This window comes from Moschus berezovskii, chromosome 24, assembly GCF_049115385.1.
Source record: "Moschus berezovskii isolate FMDL1 chromosome 24, NW_MosBer_1.0, whole genome shotgun sequence".
NCBI classification, from domain to species: Eukaryota; Metazoa; Chordata; class Mammalia; order Artiodactyla; family Moschidae; genus Moschus; species Moschus berezovskii.
The window spans coordinates 46670352-46692435 of NC_142483.1; the positions used below are offsets into that span (position 1 = coordinate 46670352).

Consider the following 22084-nt stretch of genomic DNA (forward strand, 5'->3'; position numbering starts at 1 on the left):
GGACACTGTGTGCTCAGGTTTCCCACTCGATGAATTTGGGCCTAGGGAACCTGTTGCCTCAGCTTTAAAATGGGAAGACTTTTCTCCCCCAGCTCGGAGACCTTCCTTGGACTGTGCAAGAAAGCAAGAAGATGCTTGAATAAACAAGGTTGCCACTTTCCTGTGGGGCCTGAGAAGGCCAGATCACTTTGTTGCACCTCAGTTTCCCTTCCTGCACAGTGAAGAGATGGGTGAGTTCGATTTTTAAGGGCTTCAGTTCAGTTCTGCTGTGATTCAAAAGCAGAATCACACTGCTATGTGATTCTGTGGTTTGGTGTCGGGGCAGAATCACACAGTACCACTCACTGTGGTTCTGTGTCCCTGCAAATACACAGGCACAGGGTTTCACATTGTAAGCTGTCAGATGTGCTAGATTCAGTTTTGTAGGTTCAACTATTCTAGGTGTTAAAACCCCCAGGGATCAAAAAACTAACAAACAAAAAGTTACTCGGAGTTGAATATTCCAGGAAAGCTGTCTATGCTCAGTTCTTCATCCATCCTAAACTTGGCCTGAGCCTGCTCAGCCTTGGGGCCCCTACACCTGTCTAGCATCGAAGGGATCTGGGTAGAGGTCTGGGGCAGTCAGTCCCAATGCCTACCCTACCCTGGACCTCCCCCCACTCCACAACATGCACACACATACATCAGCCTCAGCCACCAAGATTAACTTGTTCCCAAAGTGCCAGAGGCTGCAGCTGTGGGTTAAATTTAGCCCTCAAGACACTGGTGTGAACTGTTATGGGGCATTCTCCCATCATTCCTGAGTCACTTGTTTATTACCTCAGGCTTGAGGGGTGGGGGGATTAGCGGGGGTGCTTAGGCTGGGCCAGGACTGAGTCACCACCCCGTTTTGTGATCCCAGTGATGTCAATGCCTGTCTCTCCTGAGCAGTGCTTTCAACCATTGCTTGCTGACCTCTCTAGCAGGTCTCAGAGGGACCCAGCACTTAGGTAGGATCGCCTAGAAATAGTCCAGTCTGTCTTCTGGGAAGGGCAAAGGCTCACCCAGGGGCCTCCAGCCCAGCCGTATACTGCAGAACGTTTCCATTCAGCACCATCAGTGAGGAGACCAGGTTCTGAGAGGCTCAGCCATGTGGCCAAGTCACACAGCTGGCAAGTGGCTGATCCAGGATTCAAAGCAGATCTGCCCACCTCCAAAGACTGTGGGAATCCCTCCCTGCCTTGCTGATTCCAAAGAAAATGTCCGCTAATCATCATCTCACTTTCCAAAGACCAGGACAGAAGGTACTGGCTGAACAATTAACTTATATTTATCAGATGACTCAATGGCATATTTTTAGATTATGATGAGTCCCATGGTGCTCACTTCCTACCAGGCATTCTACTAGAATGTTTATATGTGGCTCATCCATTCATCGAGAACCTACTGTGCACTCTTCTAAATGTTGAGGATTCAGCAGTGAACACATCAAGTAAGAATGCCTGTCTTTTTGGAGCTTAACTTCAGCTGAGGGAAGGGGGAACAGCAACAGGTAAATAGTTATACAGGGTGTCAGATGATAACTGCTATGTTAACAGGTAGCTGGGAAGGGGGCATGGGAAGTGATGGGTGGCAGAGGCCACAATTTTAAGTGGAATAGTCAGGATGGACTCACTGAGTGGACTATGCTTGAGCAGGTTTCAACCGTGGAGGAGGAGGATTCCAAGCAGGGGAACAGCTTGAGCTAAGGCCCTGAGGCAGGAGTACACCTGTCCTGTTCCAAGAACAGCAAGGAAGCCAATGAGCAATGAATGAGGAGGCGAGTAGGAGATAAGGCCGAGAGGTAGAGGGGGTGGTATCACGTATGCCCAGTGTACAGACTGGGTTTTTTTGCCTTCTGTGAAATGGGGAACCACTGTTTATTTTTAAATTATAATTATGGGAAATGCAAACATTTCCAGGGAGAGAGTAATATACTGATCTCTCATGTACCGAGCACCCAGTTTCAACAACTATCAAGTCATGAAGTCATGGCCAGTCCTGTCATCCCTGCCCCTCTCACTCTGTTTTCACCCAAGGACATGCCCAGGGATCACATGCAGGAGGGAGAAACCACGACTCCAGGGCTTGATGTTGATCAGAGGGGACTGTCACTTCATCCTTTTAAACTTTACAGCACTGGGCTTCTCAACAGAAAAGCCAGCATCTAAAATTCTGAGGGACGTCATTTCCAGCCTGAATTTTACACCCAGGGAGATACAGTCAAGCTCTTCAGAATGTCATTCCCGGAAGTGGTCTGGAGGAGAAGGTAAATTTTAGGGTTAAGAAAAAGGAGTCCACTAAGACATAAACCTTTTAGAAGTTAAAGATCTCTGCCATGAACTAAAAGGGACACAGTCTCAGCAAAGAAGGACAGGGAATGACAGGGTGGGGGAGGCTGTTAGGAAGTTTCTCAAGTCTCCTCGTGGGAAGCTGGTTGCACTGTGTGTTCCCTAGGGTTATCTTCCTGTGCTGCTCCTTGGTTATGAGAGTGATGAAAGGGATGGAGCACTTGCTGTGTTTGCAGATACTGGAAGGAAAATTGCATTTATGACAAAGGGTTTGGGAATGCACTAGTGATAAACACCTAGAAACCAAATTAAATTATGTTTAAAAGAGCCAAAAGGAAAAAGTTATGAGAAAGGAAATGGAATCATATTGTATTATATGGCTTGGTTGAGATGGGAGTCTACATAGTCATAATAATATAGATACTAAGTATTAATCTAACCTCAAATAGTAACATAACCATGTTGGGAGGAAGGGGAATTGTGTATATAGTGTTTGTGTGTGTGATGGGAGTGTTGAAGAAATACATCAATAGCCAATGCCTAAAACGGAAAATAGGAAAGCAGTGTTGGAGGTGTGCTTTCCCTGGGCAGGAAAACACCAAAAATATCAAGTTGGAACTGCTCACTTATTGGGAGTTGGAAAGGAGGAGGTGTGGGGAACTGCAAGTTTTTGTAAAAAAAAAAAAAAAAAAGTTCTAGAAATATTTGGCTTCTTCAACTATGTCCAAATAAAACTTTAATTTAAAAAAATAGATATTTTCCTCCGAGGTTCTCTAGAAAACCATGCTGTGTGGCATCGGACTGTTGCTCACGGCACAGTGGGGCTGGCGGGAAGAGGTGGTATAGAGGAAACACGGATGGACAGGTAGCAGAGGGGAAACAGGGAGGCCGAACCCCCACAAGACACCGAGCAGGGAGCAGCCAGGCCTGCAGGCCTATCAGCAAGCTGCGCTTTCAGGGTGACTTGAGCGAGCCCATTCCCTTCAAAGAAATGGGGCTATGTGGAAGGCAATGTCCTCATCCTGGGGACCTGAACCCCTGCCCTGGCCTTAGTGAACCACCCAGCAGTCTCTCTCTCCTAGCCCCTCCCGTGTCTGAGACCCCTCAGATACTCTGGTATCTCATCTGAGACCCCTCTCTGGGCATCTGAGGCCAAGTGCGACATACATGGTGAGGGCTATTCATTCATTCACCATGTGTCCCCACAGCCTAGAATTCTATCCCGCATGGAGCCCGGCACCCCAGTGAGATAATTCTGAGGTCCACGGGGAGAGTTGCTTGCTCCCTCCTCGGAGGCGACGGTCTTCTGAGTTGTCCTCCCAGGTGCAGACACCAAGCTCCTCAGACCTCAGCCCCTGCCTCTGGAGGTTCCCCAGGAGCCCAGCCCATCCTCAGGCGAGGGAGACAGATCCTGTGGATGCTCCAGGTACAGGTGTCCATGTGGCCTTTGGCGGCCGAGCTGTCCTTCATCTCACTGTGGTCCGAGTCCTTTAGCCCACGGTCAGGGCGGCATGTATAAAGAAGAGCCTGGGCCAAGGGACAGTTGCACTGCCTTTATTCCCCTCCACTCTTCTCACCCTCCTGCAATCCCCCACACACTCTGGGGCTGTGGGATGACCACACAGGGCAGACATCAAGGGTCCACGTACCTTGGCACAGCCGTTTTGCCACTGAGCGCCACCCCCCACCGACTGCCGAGGGGTGCCATGTAGGCCATGGCAGCAAATGTCAGGATCAGAGGCTCAGGCTTTGCCCCCACTGCCCTCCCCCAGCCCGGGTTCCTAGAACTGTGGTCACGGGGCTTGAATGGTCATCTCTCTGGCCACTCATCCCCAGCTGGCCCAAGACCAGAGACTACAGGGGGAGCTGGGGAGAGGCAGGCCAGGTTCCGGACTTGAGGCTTGGCCAAGTGGGCTGAGAAGTCCAGCTGGACAGAGCGGCCCCCTTGGCAGATCTGCAGTGGGAGGTGATCATCCTAAGCCCCCTCCCCATCACCAGCCCTGGGAAGTGGGTGTGATGGCCCAAGCTCCTCCCTCCAATATCCAGGTGCTTGTTAATTTGTTTTAAAAATTAAAAAGGAAATGTAAAAGCTGGTAAAACAAGAACCCCTATCCATACTGGCACGACTGAGGTTCCATTATTGCTTCAGACCCTTGTGGTCTGGCCAGAAAGGAGCTCCCACCAACACTGGCCCAAGGGGAAGAGAGCATTTAGCACCAGGGACACAGGGCTCCTGTCCCGACTAGGACAGGGGCCTCCCAGGAGAGGGGTTGGCCGCGCCCATCTAAGCTATTAATACAATGACCATCTGACCAGTGCCCAGCCTGCTGTCTGGACCCCTCTTGTGCCCTGAGAAGGGAAGCGTACAAGAGTAGGAGACCCGAGTCCTGGGACAGGGTCTCGCCAGCAGCTCCCTACACCCATCTCCAGCCTTTGCTTGTGAAAGTCTGACTTCATGGATCAGAAGCCCAGCCTGGCCAGGGCCCCCTAGGCTCTCGAAGGCTGCAGTGAGGGTAGCAGGTGACAGGGCCACCAGCGCTAATGGGAGATCCTGGTGTCAGCCACAGGAAGTGAGAAGCTCAAGGGAGTCCCAGCCTACAGCCCATTTGGGGAAATCAGACTTTTCTTAGGAAAATGTGGGCCAGCTCTGAAGAGCTGCCAGGCACTGGGACTGGAGGTTGGAAATAGCAAGGGAGAGGTGGGAGTTGGGGGGGACCCTGAGGACGTCATGGAAGCCCAGAGATCAAAGGGTGCAGCAGAAGAAAAGAGATACAGTAGAGCAGGAGCCTGAGAGGTGCAACCCTGACCCCATAAGAGGCTAGAACTCCCAGCCTCGGGGTGGGGGAGCTGCAGGGCTGGGAACCAGACAGGGAGCTTTCCTCTCTTGAGGGGGTACCCAGAGGACAGCAGGGGCATCTGAGGGTACGTATGTAGGCTCTGGCTTGCACTGTTCCTGCTACAGCCCCAAACTCAAACCCTCTAAGCCCAGAGAACAATCTGGGCTGTGTGGCTTGGATTCTAAATCCTCAAATCATTCGGGCTCCTTGGGCTTACCCACATCTGTACAGAATAAAGTGCTTCGTTTATTGATGATTAAAATGTCCCCAGCCCCCTGCCCCAGCGCCTTGGACCTTACAAGGAGGTCTGAGGGGTCCCGACCCCCTCAGCCTTTGGGCTGATGGGGGTCAGTCCCCCCTCCACCACCCCCTGGGCTCAGGCCTCTTCCCACTCCAGCCATGCTGGGAAGATGGTGGTGTGGGGGTAGTCATGGGGGTTTAAGGTGCAAAGAGTATAACAAACAAAACTGTATAAACACAATAGGAAAGAGCTTAACTAGGAAACATGTAGCTTATGGAACCTTCCTCCCCCTTTTAAAGGCAGGAATCAAGACGTTAAATGACAACAAAAAAAGGATGTTCTATTAGTGCTGGCCTCGTGAGGGCAAGCATTGGGCACAGGCTGGGGATCTCCCAGCGCCCCCAATCCTGACCCCCAGGGCCTGATCATGCAGGCTCCTTGTGCCACCCATGAGCACAGAGGCCCAGGAGGGACAAGGGTGCTGGATGCCAGCCAGGGGCGGGTTGTGACCAGGCCTAGGGAGTGGAGGAGTTTCGCGCTGCCTTCAGGGAGCAGACGGACACAGACACACACATCTCTAGTGTGGGAGATGCAGCTGGGGCAGCTGGTGAGGGATGTGAACAGCTGCCCTGGCCTCCGCCCCACTGATAGCACCTTGAAACCTCAGAACATTGGCCCAAGCCTCCTCCTTAGGGGCCTGCCCCTGGGGTCCACCCATCTGCAGGGGCTCCTGGGCGGCAGGCCCTGGGAGCTGGTGCTGTGGGAGCCAGCCCTTCTGTCCACCCAGGGCCTGGCCCACAACACCCTGAGGCCCAGTGGCTTCTGGGGACATCTTCTCGAGGACCCAGGGCCCTCAGTGCAGCCTAGTGCAGGTCGGGGATCCCTGTGCCTGCCGCAGGGTTGTGAATGGGGAAAGCAAATGTCTGGGGTCCAGCCCCTGCCCGCCCCACAGCCCCCTGACCCTCCCTGTGCAGAGCTGCAGTCTTCATGCCTCGCTACAGCCTCCCGGCGGGCACCCAGGCTCAAGCCCCTGCCTGGATATACGCAGCCCTCACACTGGGTCCACACCTCCTCCAAAGGGGGATGGCACCCCAACTTCTCCCCAAACCCTTCAGGATATGAGGTGCAAGTTAGGGGGCCCAGGAGAGGTGCAGATAAGTGGCTGAAGGTGATCCGGGCTGGGCCACCCCCCTCCCTCTGGCTTAGGCCTCAGCAGAGTGACCAGTCACACCTGCTCCCTGGGCCCCTGTCCCCACTACCTGCCGCCTCCAGCGCCCCCCTCACCTGGAGGGGGATACTGCCAACGGTCTCCTCTCTTTTCTTTTTCCTTCACTTCCCAAAAGACAAACAACCAAAAAAGTAAAGGCTTCAAGAAGTCACTGAAAGGGGGCACTTGGTAGTGAGGTGTCCTCGCCAGCTCTGGGGGCTGCCAGCCTGCACACCCCCCAGGGTCAGGGGCCTCGGGGCGAGGCCGGTGTCCAGCCAACTCCGGAGGTGTCACTGCCCCCCAGGGAGGAGGGGAGGGCGCCGGGCCCCTTGCAGCAGGCAGGCAGTTAGTTGTTGGTGCTCAGCCTCCCGCTGCCCGGGCTGGAGGCCGTGGGGAAGAGCGGCGGCGGGGGCGGCAGGTGCGGCGGGGGCGGCAGGGTCTGCGGCAGCCCGGGCAGCAGGGGTAGCGCCTGGGGCGGGGCGGGGGGCAGGCCCGGGGCCGCGGGGGCGCCGTCGCTGGCCATGGGGTGGCTGACCCGGAAGCACTTCTCCTTGTGCGCCTTGAGCATGTTGGAGAAACGGAAGCGCTGGCCGCACACGTCGCAGGGGTAGGGCTTCTCGCCGGTGTGCGTGCGCCGGTGCCGCTTCATGTTGGGCCGGCTGGTGAAGCTCTTGCCGCAGATCTCGCAGATGTACGGCTTCTCCCCTGCAGGGTGGGAGGGGATGGGCCTCGGGGAGTTGCTGGGGGGCTGCCACGCCCCCCTACCCCCACAACCTGTGAGCCAGCCTCCCTCACCCGACCTTGGGAGTCAGGGAGGCCGGGGCTGAGCCTCAGAAAAGGGCAGAGAAGGATGCCCGCTACGGTGTGGAGGCCATCACCATTGGACAGCGGTACCTGTGTGGGTCTTCATGTGCTCATCAAAGTACTGCTTCATGTTGAAGTCCTTGCCACACCACTGGCACATGAACTGCTTGTGGCCGATGTGGATGCTCATGTGTGACCGCAACTGGTACTTGTACTGGAAGCGCTCATTGCAGTTCTGAGGGCGGGGTGGGGTGGGGCAAGACCCAGGGCAGAGCGGGGGAATAACCTTCAGGGAGGGAAGTGCTGGTCCCCAGATCACAGGGCTGCGGAAGGACTCCCAGCGGGAGGACTCCCAGCGGGAGGGACTCCTGGGCAAGGAGGGGTGGATGCCAAGGCCGGCTGAGGTGTTCCTGGGGTGGGGCGGCGCACAGGGCACAGGTAGAGAGGCCCAGGCAGGAATGGGGCTCAGCAAGTGGGAAAAGGCCCCAGAGTGGAGGGAGCCTTTGTGCTTAAGCCTCTCCATCCTTCCTCCTTGTCCAAAGGCCTCCCTCATCCCCACCTGCAACTCCATCTCTGATCTCTGCCTAAGATGTGTCTTTCTCCACCTCTCCAGAAAGCCTGGCCTACGGTTGCAACCCACGCAGACTTCCCACCCTGAACGTGCAGCATCAAGACAGGGAGAAGTAGCAGGGGTATGATGGGGGGTGTAGGTGGGCAACCAGGGAAGGGTGGAGTAGAAGGCAAATAACAGGAGGGCCCCCTCTCTTTCTGCACCCTATACTCCAGTCCCCCCACCCGCTGGTTTTTAAGCTGCTGTTGCCCCTGATCCCTGCCCTGAAGCAGTTCAGGGTGGCCCCTGGGGCAGAAGTGGACTCACCTCGCATCTGAACGGCTTCTCCCCGGAGTGCTGCAGGGAATGCACCTTCAGAGACATGCTGCGTTTGAAGGACTTCCCACAGGTCTCGCAGGTGAAGGGCATGTCCTTGGTGTGGGCTACGGGGCAGGCACCATGGCCATGACATCTCGGGGGGACCCATCTGGCTTCTCCCAGGGGACCCCTGCTGGACTACCCCCCACGTTGAGCCTTGAACCCACCTCCTGGGCACCATCTACCCTGGGACCTGCCCCATGGCCTCTGTCCCCCAGGCGAGGTCTTTCTCCCTCCCTCCCTGACCCTCCCCCCGCTAGGTCTGTATCTGCTCAGACAAGCACAGAGGCCTTCATGGTTCTTTAGCCTTCGCTCAAATCCTGGCCCAGCCACTGGTTCCCTGCGTGGCTGCTGTGAGCCTCAGTGAGTCTCAGCATCCTCTTATATAAAAACAGGAAGAGTGGTCCTGGGTCTCCAAGGTGGCTGGGCTTTATAGAGGATGGCACCTGTAAAGGCCTCAGCCTTGGGTCCCCTGCCATCCAGGAGTTATCTGCACTCCCCGCCAAAACAAACTCCAAGGAAGATGTGGGAGGAAGCAATTGGAGACAGGGAAGACCCCCCTCACAGTTCAGAGCTGGGAAATCCAAGCCCAGGAAGGACCACCAATCCTGGGTTACCTAGCATGCTCCTGGCTGATACCTACACCCCAGGTTCCCAGCTCCTAGTCAGTTCATATTGGAAGCCTCCAGCACTGTTTGGTAGAGAAAAGGCATCAGGCCTGGCCAGGGCTCACTGTCTCCCTGGCTAGACAGTGGGGAGAGCTCCAGCCCCCAAGTGGACAAAGAAAGGAGGGCCATCCAGATACCAGACTCTCAGCCAGGCCCATCTAGAGGGGAGGGACAGCTATGCCCAAGGCAGCAAAGTGGCCCAAGACACACTTGTGTCCAGGTATGACCCCTGGGAGGAGGGTTGCATTCAGAGAAGTCTGAAGCCCTGTCAGGGGCACAGCTGTCCTCAGACTTAGACAGGGGCTGTGTCAGCCCACACAGCAAGCACTCTGTGTAATTTAGCGGAAGGTGCTCTGGTGGACCCAGCCCCGTGTTGGGGTGCCAGCCTGGTTAGCAGTGTGCTAGCTGGATTCTGGTCTCCACCTGCCCTCCTGTCATGAGCCCTTGCGCCATGTTCAACCTGCTCAACCGTACATGGCAGCCCTGGCCCCAGACTAGCCCTACCCACTCCCCGGCCCCATTGTCCCATCCACTGTCCCCGCCCCACCTCCCAGTTACTTGGTGCCTTCTCATCCCTTTATATTGTCCCTGGATGTGAAAGACTTCCTAGCACATCCAGCAGCTGGCCCAGCTTGGACCTTGGGCCCGTTCTGCCATAGGCCTAGACTTACCAACCATGTGCTTGCGTACGTGAGCCATGGTGTAGAACTTCTTCTCACAAATTTCACAGGAGAACTTCTTTTCTGCATAGCCGTGCACAATTTTATTGTGCTCGTGGAGGGACCAGAGCTTCTTAAACGCTTTGCCACATGTCACACACTGTGGAATGAGAAGACTTTAGGCCCTGTGTCACGACCCTGTGACCTACCTAGGACAAGTCACTGCCCCTCTCTAGGCCTTAGTTTCCCCACCTGAACTGTGCTGGAGAGAGAAGTCTTGATGGCCAAGGACCAGCTACATTTTATATTCTGAGAGTCAGGGGTGGTAAATCCCTAAATATTCTTACCCACCTGCCCACCCGCCCAGGGGTGGGGGCCCTCCCTCCTCATCCTGAACTCACTAGCGTCATGGGCCACCTCTTCCATGAAGTCCCTCCTCTGTGCTCATTTCAACAAGTCATCTTTCTAGAGAGGAGACACATAACTGGCTGAAGGGCCACAGTGGGTGAGGAGGCTACAGTTCAAGGGGGAGCCCCTCGGATAACAGGTCCTGGCAAAGCTGAGACATTATCTCCGATGCCTCCCCTGCTGGGACCCATACCTTGACACCATGGTGATCCCCAAGGGAACAGGTTCCAAAGGGCTGGGGGACTGCGGGAGGTACAAGGGCCTCTTGGACACGAGATGGTAGTGGGAACCTTGGGGACCACACTCCCCTCCTCCTCGTCTTCTGGGCCCTTACCCCTGCAGTAGGCCAGGGCTTGGGCAGAAATTGGGTCAGGGTACCCAGGGCAGAAGAGGTACAAGCATCTTTCCCTTTCAGGAGGGAAGCTCAGGGGTGAGCATCTGGGGAGTCACAGGGCAGCCCAGCAGGCAGGCAAGTGGGAGCGTGTGCCTGAGGCCATGGGGCAGGAATCCAGGTAACCCTCAGGTAACACTTTCTCCAATTAGCAATTAGTTCAGGCAATTAGCATCGCCTACCTACTGCCCCTCAACCTCACTCCCAGCCAGAAAAGGCAAAAAATCACTTGGCTGGCCTTGTGCTGTCTTCACCCTGAAAGGCCAGGCTGGCCCAGACGCAGGCCGGATCAAGGCTTGGCAGTCAGCCCAGCTCCCCTGTTTGGCCCCGGCAGCCTTCCTGTTGGGCCCCCTGCACTTCCCAAACTGCTTATCCAGTCCCTCTTCCCCATGCCCAGGCCAGCTGGTACCTCCAAAGAGCTGAATGCAGGGGTTTCCTCCCGCCTGGCTGCCCCTTGCTCCACTCAGCCCTTGCAGTAAGTGGAAAATGGCGCCCCCTTCCGGGCAAACCCCTCCTCTCCTCTGTGCTTTCCTGCACTACTCAATCTACCAAACTATATACATGGTGGCCCTGCTGGCCTTGCAGCAGTCCAAAGATTTACAAAAACACTGACTCATCCCTCCTCAAAGCTGGCTGTCCCCCAGCCTCACATGCTCAGACAACTCTCTCCTCTCATTCTCCTGAGTCCCTGCTCCCCTCTGCCTCTCTGGCAAGGGTACTGTTTGTTCCAATCCTTTTTGCACATCTCTGGGAAAGGCTACCCACTTCAGTATTCTGGCCTGGAGAATTCCATGGACTGTATAGTCCATGGGGTCGCAGAGTCGGACACGACTGAGCTACTTTCACTTCACACTTCACTGCTCTTGCGGAAGCCCAGTTTTCTCTGCCTCCTTCAGGAAGCTCTCCCTGACATCATCCCCTGAGCTCTCACCACCCTGGGCTCACCCTTGGCCGGGGCTGGTCCCACTGTCCCTGGGGCAGGGTTGGGAGGTGGGGGCTGAGCCTGCTGTGTGCAGACTGTGCAGACAACGCAGGCAGCAGGACACTGGGTGCCCAGGGCCCAGTTCCGGCCTGGCTCTGCCTGGATGGCTGCCCCCTGCAGGCCCCTTGGAGGCCCACCTGGATGTTGCGTTCGCAGTCCGTCTGCCGGTGCAGCAGCAGCTCGCTCTCTAGCAGGAAGCGCTTGCCGCACTGGTCGCAGATCTGCATGCGGCTGTGGGTCACGTTCATGTGCTTCTCCAGGTACCAGCGGTTGTTGAAAACGCGCGGGCACTTCTGGCACGGATGGTGCTGTTTTTCCTCCAGCTTCACCTTGGCCCCCAGCCCATCGGCAGCCTGTGGACCTCGGGAGCCAGGAGTGGGAGCCACTCCTGCAGGTGGCTTTGGCCGCTTCCCGCCCCGCCGCCCGGCCTCCTCCGGCTCAGGGGGGCCACGGCGCCGGGCAGACCTCGTGGCCATGCGACTGTGGGCAGGGGGCTCCGCCCGGCTGCCGCGGCGCCCCAGCCCCACCTGCCTGCCCCCTGCCTCCCCGTCCTCCTCATCTTCCTCCTCCTCTGAGCTCTCCTGATCCTGCTCGCTCTGCCCTTCCTCTTCCTCCTCCTCTTCCTCCTCCTGCCCGCTGTGCCCTCCCTCCTCCTCGTCCTCCTCATCCTCCCCCTGACTGCCGCCCTCCTCGTCCTCCTCCTCCTCCTCCTCTGCTCCACTGCCTCCTCCCTCCTCTTCCTCCTCCTCCTCCTCTTCCTCCTCCTCCTCGTCATCCTCCTCCTCTTCCGAGTGTCTCTGCAGCCCGTCCTCCCGGCCCAGCACCATGGTGGCCGGGCCGGTGGCAGCGCCTGGTTTGCCCTCGGGCCCTGTGGATACGTGCAGCGTCTGGTTGTTGAGGTTAACCTCTACGATGATCTGGGACTGCTCCCGCCGACTGTAGGTGCCAGAACCCCCAAGCTCTTCCTCCAGCTCCTCCCCACCCTCCAGCTTGCACAAGCTGGCTGGGGGCCCGCCGGCCTCTTCAGCGCCGCCCTCCTTCTCCTCCTTGAAGAAGGGCTGAGCCGGCCCGAGGGCAGCAGGCACCGTGCCACCCGTGGCCCCAGCCCCGTCTTCGACGCGCACTGAGTAGGGGTCAGGGCCCTCTCGGGCGTAGATCTTGGGCAGGCCCGGGGCGTCGGCCTCCTGCTTGATGTCGCAGTAGTAGGGTGGCGCAGCCGGGGTGCAGCCGGCAGCCGGCTGGGCGAGGGCCACGGCGCCGGGGCCCGGGGGGCCAAGGGAGCGGGCGTCTAGCAGCTCCTGGCAGGACGCGGCGATGTCGGCCATCTGCAGCAGCGAGGCGGCACTCAGCACTTCGTGGACGTTGGCCGCGTTGACCAGCAGCTTGGACGTGTAGATGAAGTTGAGGATCTGCTGCAGGCCGCCGGGCGCCAGCGCCTCCAGGGACAGCTCCACGCGCTGCAGCTGCTTGTTCTGCGTGAAGAGCGAGTGGAAGAACTGGCTGTAGGCGGCCAGCACGCCCTTGTGGGCCGGGAAGACGCTGCGCTGCGGCACCAGCACCAGGTCCACGTCGCACAGGTCAGGCTGGAAGAGGCGCTGCTCGTTGAGGCGGCCCATCAAGCAGGCGAAGTGCAGCGCCACGTCCTCCACCAGCGAGAACTCGGCCGCCGGCGAGTCCGTGGTCTTCTCAACCAGCAACTGCGGGGCCGAGGGCACAGGTCAGGCCGAGGCCAGTCAGGAGGTGCCCCCCACCACCACCCCCATCACCCTTGGCGCCACGTGACAGAGAAGGTGCCAAGCAAAGATGATGGGGGACCAGGATTCAAGCCCGAGTCAGCTGTCCCTCAGAGCCCAAGCTCTGGCCGTGACCTTCTGAGGCCTGCGTATCAGCTCCTGGGTCAGTGGTTGACTTTTCTGGGCCTCCAGCTGTTCCACTGGGAAACGGGAGCAGTCACCCCAGGAAGGGAAGCGGAAAAGGAGGAAAGGGAAAGGAGAAGTCTCAAGGGTGACCAACCATGCGGGTGGGCCAGGAACCTAGGGGTTTCCTAGGATGCAGGACTTTTGATACTAAAACCAGGGCCGTCCCCAGCAAAAAACAAGGACTGGGTTGTCTCCCCAGAGGCATCATTTCAGTATTTCTGGTCCCCATGGATTCTCTCCCTGACACTCACAGATAAAACCAACCCTGCCCAGCCCCAGACACTTCAGGAGCAAAAGTCACAGTCACTGTCCTGGAGGTACAGTGGCCAGAGTAGTGAGCTAGGTGACTTCTGTTCCTGAGGTGTTTGGGGTTGGGCAGGATTGGTTTTATCTGTAAGTGAGTGAGTGTAGGGGAGAGAATCCATGGGGCCTGGAAATACTGAAAGGATGCCTGTGGGGAGATGACCCAGTCCTGGTTTGCTGGGGACGGCCCTGGTTTTAGCATCAGAAGTCCTGCATCCCAAGGCCAGTACCAAACCCTTTCCCTCCAGGACCCGAGACCCCAGGTCAGGTGTGGTCCAGGCCCAGGGGGTCCCAGATAATGTCATCTTGGTGGAGCCTGAAGGAGGCCCTTGAATCTGATTGGTCAGGTTATTAGATCCTTGGGCCACAATCAGTACCTGTTAATTGCCTGGAGCAAGGGCTGGCTTAATTCTTGGTCCCACCACAGCAGCTTCCCCAAAAGGTGAGCGGCACAGACAGTCAGGCTGCCCAGTGCCTTGCATGGATCCAGTGCAAAGCAGATGTTCAGTTAACATCTATCAGCAACCTGCCTGGCTGAACCTGCCCTGCAGGTTCCAGGTTCTGGCCCTCCTCAGGCCCTGTCCGCTAAGGCAGAGAGAGCCTCCTCCATTTGAGGGTGCCTTGTTGCACTGCAAAGCCATCAGCTCTCCTACCCTATGCATCTCTCCGGAAGCCTTGGGATGAAACCCCAGTCCCATCCACCCACAGCCTACCCCTCCCCTTTATGTGAGTCCTTTCAGTCACTTGAATGAGAGGACCTGCCCTGGGCTTCACCCTTCACACCCAGTAGCCCAGGGCAGCACCCACCTCATGCTCTTTTTCAGCAGCTGCAGCTTGCGGGCTCTAGTAGTTGTGGCACACAGGCCGGGCTACCCCGCAGCACGTAGGATCTTCCTGGACCAGGGACTGAACCCATGTTCCCTGTATTGGCAAGCAGATTCCCAACCACTGGACCACCAGGGAAGTCCACCACCATCTCTCTTGAGTTCCTCCCCAACACCACCTTCACCCCAGCCAAGAAGACACTTGTTTGTTCCTCTGTCTCAGGGCTGCTAGCCCATCTAGGTCAGGAATAAGGTGCTAACCCCCTCTCATCTCCATTCTCTGACTCATTCTGATTCATCTTCTGGGACCACACTTTATTACACAGATGGGGAAACTGAGGCTCAGAATGGGAGGGTCTCACAGTCAACAGAAGCAGAGCCCCTGGACTCTCAGCCCTGCTGAGGCCACCCAATCTGTGTTGGACTGGATACTATTACACGTGGAAGTATTTCTTAGCCTTTAATGACTCAAAAAGCAGGATGAGGCATCTCGGGACCAGCTCTGCTTCCCCAGACCCCACCAGCACCTCCGGCAACCTGTACCCTCCTCCCTAGAGCTGCTGCCACCTGAAAGTCAGTGAGGGGTCAGGATGCAATTTGGTTGTAACAGAAGTTCCTCAGGGCCTCCAGGGGCCAGAGAGTGGTGGGGAAGTAGCTTGGATAAGGACTGGTCAACGTCAGACCTGTTGTGGGGTACTCATCCCAGGTCCACTGCTCTTTCACAGAATGCCCTCCAGTGCCTGTCTGCCATGGGCAGTGCCTAACATTTCCTGTGTGCACATTGGTCCCAGGATCCAGTGAAGACTCCTCTGGCCTCAGCAGGGGAGGAAAGGTTAGCCTGGGGGGTACTGTTGCCCCAGAGACTCCATTTCTGAGGCAATACCCCCCAGGCAAGGCTGCACCATCCCTGGCCCTTGAGGGGCCCAAGGATCTTACAACCAGGAGCCCTGACGACTTCCTTAACCAGGCACATAGATGCTTCCTGAGTCCTTATCTGGCAGCCCCTCAGTGGGGTATGGCTACCTCCTGGCCTGGTACCTCCCACACAGGGCCCACCAGCTGTGTCTGCCTCTGCAGCCAGATGTGCCAGTTTCCTGAAGCTGTAGATGCCCCTCCCCATCTGGCTGTGCCAGCTGCAGTCACACACCCCACCCCAAGTCCAGGCCAGCTGGGCTAAGATACAAGACCAGAGGAGTGGTCAGGGACTTTTGTTGCCAGAGCATTTCATGCTCTCAAACCTTCCCCCATAAGCCAGGCTGATGGGGGCAGGCCAGGTGCCAGGGACACCTGCTGAGGCTACTCACCACCGGCAGAGCCTCCTACTCCTGAGAGGTACCCTGCCTCACCATCACAAAACCACCAGCTAGCTCCCTACCCTGCCCCAGAATCTCCCTGGAGGCCCCAGGATGAAACCTGGGTGTCCATCTGCACCCCCTACTCCCATGTCAATTCTTCTGTCTCCAGAAAGCAGTGGGTGGACCCAGACTGAGCACAGGGGGCACAGGCTCATGACTTACAGCCTCCTCCTTTTAGGGAGAGGGTATCTGTGCCAGCCTCCTCTCAACTCAGGCCACTCGTCCTTCCAGAGAAACAGGCCCAGAGAGGGCGGGGGACGGGTCCAAGGTCACACAGGAGTTTGGACCAGAGCTGCAGGGGTCCTCCCCCAATCCCACTTGGCCCAGGAGCCCTGAATCCCCCCGCAGGGCGGCTCCAGCGCCCACGTGGCCCAAGGCCCAGGCGGGAATCCGACCGCCTCCCTCCCCCCATCACCCAGTCCGAGGGCGGCGCCGTCCCCGACCCAGAGAAGCGCCCCCCTCCGCCAGTGCCTAGCAGGACCTCAGCCTCTCGCGCCCGGGCCCCAACCCCAGGAATTTAACCCCTTCCCAGCCCAGGGCCGCGTCAGAGCTCCGCATTCCCAGCCCGCAGGGACCCAGAGAAGGGGTAGGGGAGACCCGGCGAGGGCTAAGGTCCTTCACACCCCTCCGCGCCGAGACGACCGGCTGTTCGCTCGAGAGGGCAGAGCGGGCAGGTGGGCGGATAAGTAGGGGGACAGGCAGGGCCTTGCGTACCATGGTGCCGCGGCGCTGGGGGCTCACAGGGCCCCGCGGGATCGCGCTGCCCCCGGCGGCCAGGCCGGGGCCGCTCCATGTAGCGCCGCGCTGGGGGCCGCCCCCGCGCAGGGCCCCGCGACCATGGCCCCCGGGGGCGCGGCCGGGCGGGCGGAGGCGCAGGGCCGCGGCGAGTCCAGCCGCCGAGCAGCTGCGGCCCCAGAGCCTCAGGCGCGGCGGGCGGGGGGCGCGGGGCGCCGATTGGAGCCCGCGCGTCAGCTGGGGCCGCCGTCTGGACGCTTAAAGGGCCAGGCCGCCCTGCGCGCCGGCGGGGGCGCGGACACGCGTGGTGCGCGCCGTCCGGGTGCAGCCAGCCCCGCCTCGGGCCGCCGCGGGCTCCGGCCAGGCCCCGCCGCTCCCATCCTAGAGGATGGTCCCTGGACTCACTCCCTCGCACCGAGCCCCCTTTCTGCTGGGAAGTTCATCCCGGAATCTAACCTGGGAGCCCTCCAGCTGCGCAACCGAGGTGGGGTCATAGTAGGAGGAGGCCCCGAAATGGGGAAGCTGGCCGCTCCCGCCCCCACCAACCAGTTACAGAAAAGGCTTACACCTGCTCCCCTGAGCGACCGAACCCCGCTGGGTCACCATCCCCACCCTCTGACCTGAGAGTGAGTCTAGGATCTCCAAGTGAGCTGGCCCCCCAACCCGATCCCAGGGCAGCTCAGGGTTTATGTTGTTCTGTGTCCAGGACTTGCTTCTTGTCGATCCATACTGACCTGGTGGCTGCCTCTGGCTGCACAGGGACGCCCAGGGCAGGAGATGGGAGAATGCGAACCACAGCTGCATTGATCAAATCCTTTCATGTGACAGACCCAGAGCTGGGAGAAGGCAAGACTACAGGAGTGTGGGTCAGAGGCCCAGGTCCCACTGTGTCCCCCAGCCGTGTAGCTTGATGGCTGCAAAGAGGCCTTCCTGCTGTTGCTGCTGGGGAGATGCAGCCAGGCCTGCGGAATGCTGCTCTGGCATGGATGCCAGTGGGGGCTGGGGGCTGGTTGTGCTGGCAGGAGGCTGCAAAGAAACACTGCCAGGCCAAGCAGGCGGCAGAGTGGGGACCACAGGGCGGTGGGCCTCGCAGAGCCTAGGTGGTGGTTGGGCCATCATTGTGGAGAGGGGGCTTCTGTGGGCCTCTCATATGTCATTCGGATGCTTCTGTTCCCCATCTCCAAGCTGATGGCTGCCCCATGTTTGGTCACTTTCACATTGCCCACATCCTGGCAGTACCACACTGTATCCCCCACGCCCCTCGCTCACACATGCACTTGTGCTTACACACCCGCCCATGCCTAACTGTAGCAGAGTCCCCTGAGTATGTCACCTTACTCATGAGTGGGCAGGGCCTCTGGGGCCAGTTCAGAGTAACTTGGTTCTGGGTGCCAGAGAAGGAAATGGAGTAGAGGCCAAGATCCCAGGCAGGCGTCATCCCGTAGTCTGATGTCTGCCCTGTGAAACTGCAAGGGCCTCCCGTGAGGCCAGGATTTAGGCCCTTAAGACAAGGCCATTCCAGGGTTAGGGAGAAAACATCTCATGGGCAAAAACGGGGGTGACCAAGGAGTGCCAAGAGAAAGAGGAGGAAACCACATAGCTGGATAGAGGGTGAGATGAGACCTTGGTGGAAAAAAGAGATGGCAAGAGAAGGGGCATAGATGGGGGCTCATGCCCCCAGCGATGACCACACAGCAGATATTCCGCATCTCTGTGGCTGCGGTGGGTGAGTTGAGGCCTCAGCTCCCAAAGGCCTCAAGCTGAGGCCAGGCCAGAGCAACCTGCATGTCTGACCAGCCCATCACCTCAGGGCTGCCATCGGCTTCTTCCACCATCCCAACCTACTCCTCATCTGATTCTGTGGCTCCCTTGCACGGGCCTGAGAGGTGGTAAGAGAGGAATTGTGTACCCATTGGTTGGCTAAGGACAGTGAAGGCAGAGCAGGACAGATCCCACAGTCAGGTACCAGCGTGAGGAGCCAAGGAAAGGTGAGGCTGGAGCAGCCTGCCTCACAAACTGGGAGGAGCCTGGCAGAGGGCTGCACAGGACACTCTTGGGCCCATTTCCCAGCCAAGGTTTGGCAGGGGTTGTGGCCAGCATGAACAAGGTAGGGCTGCTGGCCCTTTTGGAATTGGCCTTGGTTGCAATAGTCAAACCAAAGAAGGGGCTGGAGGTTGGGTGAGAAAAGAGGGAATAGGGGGCTCAGTCTTCCTGAAGACCCCGGCTGTTCCCCTTTCTTCTCTGGCCTACAGCCCATCTACTGGGGGATCCCCAGCACAAGCCAATTCTGGGAGAGGCTACTAGCACTTGGGTCACATGAGACATGGCAAGAAGGCACTGTCGGAAGAGCTGTCTGGTCGGAAGAGCTGTCTGGTGGGCTCACGTGGGGCTGGCTCAGAGCTGAGGACTGAAAGCTGAGTAACACTAGAGCAAAAGGAGAGGAAGGGTACTCCCCTGCACATGCCCCAAGGGAGGATTCAGTAATCATCTGCAGGGAACTAGAGGTGATTTGATGTAGCAGAATCCAGACTCTCATCCTGTAGGAGGAGCTGGATGGAGATAGGCAGAATTGTTCCCTTAGCCTTGAAAAGGGCCATGCCACAGGATCTTCCCCTCAGGGTTGATCAAGGCAGGCTTTCTGGAGGGTCCAAGGTGGGACGACTTATTGGGGAGGGGGATCCCCGGCCAGAATCACGTGCCACGGTGGCAAGTCAGGAGTTTGTGGAGACCAGGGCAGGGCTGGATGATCCTCAGACACTTGGGACTGGGTGCTGGCGAGGTCAGCAAAGCCACACCCCTGCTTCTAGAGGCCAGCTCAGTGTTTTCTGCTTTTTTTTCCCCCACAACTTCCCTAAGCTTCTAGCCCTGAACTCCTCTCCCATGTCGAAGGAGGAACAGACCCAAAACGTCCTGGGGCTGCACTTGTGTGCGTCTGCACACAACAGGGTTTAGCCTCCCTAGGCGGGGTGTGCAGCTGCGTAACTGCAATGGGGGAGGAGTAGAGAGTGGGCAGTGCCAGAAAACAGAAAGGGACATTGCAGCATGGGGCTAGAGGGGTGGCAGGGAAGTTCAACTTACCAACTAGGTGTGGACCCAGGGCTCTGTAGGTTGAGGGAGCATAGATCCCTGGGAGGGGGTTGGAGGGGAGTGGATTGCTCCTGTTCAGAGCTCAGGACTAATAGGCTACAGCTGTAGGTGGTAGGGCCTAATTCAAACCAGCAGGTTGCCCAGTTCCCTCCAGCAGCATAAACGTCATGGCCTAGGCATTTAAGGCCTCCCTAGCAGCTTCCAGGATCCTCTCCCACCCTGCTGGTTCAAGGGGCCCTGGGCCTCTCACTAGTGACTGAGCCTGGCCCTCCTCATACTCTCCACCTGGAGGCGAGCCCAGGAACTAGTGTCCCTGAACCACTTCAACATGTGCTTAGTTCTAAGCATTTAATCCTCACCACTCCTACAATGGAGGAGTTATGTTAATAATTATAAAGGTCAAACAATCTACCCAGTTACCCACCAAGAAGTATCAGTGAAACTTGAACCCAAGCAGTCTGGCTCAGACCCCAAACCCTTAAGGGCTGTGCCACAGAATAGTTGCTCACAGAGATCCTTTACTCCTTCAAAATAAAATCAGATTGGGCCAGAGACATTGAGACCAGTGGGATCTTTCTCTGGCAATCCATCCTGGTGGCAGAGGTTTTAGTTGCAGGAGGCCCTGGGTGACCGGAGACTGGGGACATGCCAGCCCAGAGTCCTATCCCCTGTGGGCTCTCTGGGAGGCTGATTCATCTCCAGGATGGTCCAGAAAGGGATGCGCACTCCTGGTTTTCATGTCTCGTTGCACCCTCTTTCTGGGTGTGAGCTGAGACTAGCAGTCTAAGGAGTATTAGCTTCACATTACAGATGAGAGTCAGGTCTCCAGATGCAGAATGCAAGCGTCTGTGCTGAGAGCTCAGGTCACTTTTTTTTACCCCAATGTCCTCAGATCTCCAGGCTGGCTGAAGAGACGCAACCCTCCCCCAGCTAGTCTGGGTTCTGCAGACTGTTAAACTCAGCTCAGTTTTGAGCTGGAGTTCGATAGCTATAGAAGGTGAATGTTGGGGACTGGGATCTCCAAGAGGCAGAAGTGCTTGACCCCAAGCGTGGCATAGCCCCACTGCAGTCCTTCCGATTCACAGGGAGTAAAGGAGGCAGGAGCAATGGCGCACTCTGCCCTTATTGTCTACTGAAATCATTCAAGAAAACAGTCCATTAGAGCCTCCTGCTCCTTTGCGTGTTGCCCAGGTAGGCCCTCCTTGCCTCCTGTTCCTCAGGCACTGGCTGAAGCTGCCCAGGGTCTGTCTACGAGCTGCCATCTTCCAGGGAACCAGCTCCTTCCCGCAACCTTTACAGAATCAAAGAACTTCTCCTTGCTGTGCAGGAGTCCTCTTGGCACTCTGCCCAGTTCATTCTTCACAAGTCCCTCATGGGATTTAGGCACTCACCTCTCTGAGCAGCAGCAGAGTGGATTCCCTCCCCTAAAGACCAGCCATCTGAGCCCAGGCTCTTCCCACACGAGCCATGGCTTCTGGGCCCCCTCACCTGGCCACAGTTTGTTTCTCTCATTCTGCACTGGTGGAACCTCCTTTCTCTTCCAGTGATGCCTGGCCAGTATTCATGGTCACTTGTGAGGGGCATTTACTTCCCTTGAATCCTCTTGCTAGCTAATTCAGAACAGTCAAAAGTCCTTGACACATTTCCTCCCAACGCTGCCCAGCCGATCAAGATGCTATCAGAACATCAGTAAAGATCATGGCACTTTCTAACAAATAAAGGACCCTAAAGGAACCTCACTTGGGGATTTCCCTGCAGCAAACTGACTCTACAATTTTCTTTAAATTTTAAGGCAACACATCCAGCTTTGACTGTTTTCAGCAACCACCTGACTTGGCGGTTTACTGTTAACTCAACTTTGGAAACGGAATCTCTGCCAATCTTACTGTGTGAGGTTATGTTGTATTCACTAAGAAAGTACAAATCCCTTTGATTTCTGAGGAGAAAAAAGTTAATTGTACTTGCCCTGCAAATTCTCATGTGGATGCTAAAAATATCACCAGGAATATTTTCTCCCAGAGTAAGTGCTATGTGCTTGCTTGGTGAACCACTGTTAGGGAGGGAAGGCGGAGGCTGTAGGTGGCTTAGCAGGTAAATGTGCTGTCCTTGGGCAGCATCTCACAGATGGGGTGGGACACAGTCCCTTCTCAGCAAGGATGTCTGTATGCAGGCCACCTCAGCTGGATGACAACTGGACCTGAAAGAAATCTGGAGTTGGTAGGGGAAGCATGACCAAGCACCATCAATGGTTCTCTGCCTAGGTAAACATTTCTGCCTGAAGTTGTCTCTAGCACCACCTCGTGCCCCATCACTAATACACGGCCAGAAGAGGAAAATGAGCCACAGAGAGAGGAGACAGAATCTCTTCCCAGGTTGGGTCAACAAAGAGACTCAATGCTTCCTTTTCCATTTCATAAAGACTACTTG

General features: G+C 57.2%; 1 protein-coding gene and 1 long non-coding RNA gene across 4 annotated transcripts; one reads left to right on the forward strand and one right to left on the reverse strand.

The window, feature by feature from the left end:
* The first annotated feature begins 957 nt into the window (after positions 1-957).
* LOC129548100 (uncharacterized) lies at positions 958-12717 on the forward strand. Of its 3 annotated transcripts, none has more exons than XR_008684250.2 (4): positions 958-1531; positions 2156-2287; positions 8012-8081; positions 8185-12717. It is a non-coding gene; the product is annotated as an uncharacterized LOC129548100 (long non-coding RNA). The 3 variants fall into 3 exon arrangements; XR_016036243.1 differs by having other exon boundaries at positions 958-1471; positions 2058-2287; XR_016036242.1 differs by having other exon boundaries at positions 958-1471.
* ZBTB47 (zinc finger and BTB domain containing 47) lies at positions 2989-16684 on the reverse strand. Its single transcript, XM_055414522.2, has 6 exons — positions 16550-16684; positions 11572-13131; positions 9666-9813; positions 8276-8391; positions 7489-7633; positions 2989-7299 (listed from the first exon to the last, which is right to left on the reverse strand). Exons 1-6 carry the CDS (start codon positions 16550-16552, stop codon positions 6941-6943), a joined length of 2331 nt encoding a protein of 776 aa, XP_055270497.1. The 5' UTR covers positions 16553-16684; the 3' UTR covers positions 2989-6940.
* Between the last annotated feature and the right edge of the window lie 5400 nt (positions 16685-22084).

What these genes read in the sequence shown, in the direction of transcription:
- ZBTB47 (XM_055414522.2), bottom strand. An exon ending in ACTGCGAACGCAACATCCAG is followed by an intron (nt 9,814 to 11,571) that starts GTGGGCCTCCAA and finishes CTCATTCCACAG; the next exon opens with TGTGTGACATGTGGCAAAGC. An exon ending in CGTACGCAAGCACATGGTTG is followed by an intron (nt 8,392 to 9,665) that starts GTAAGTCTAGGC and finishes CCTGCCCCGTAG; the next exon opens with CCCACACCAAGGACATGCCC.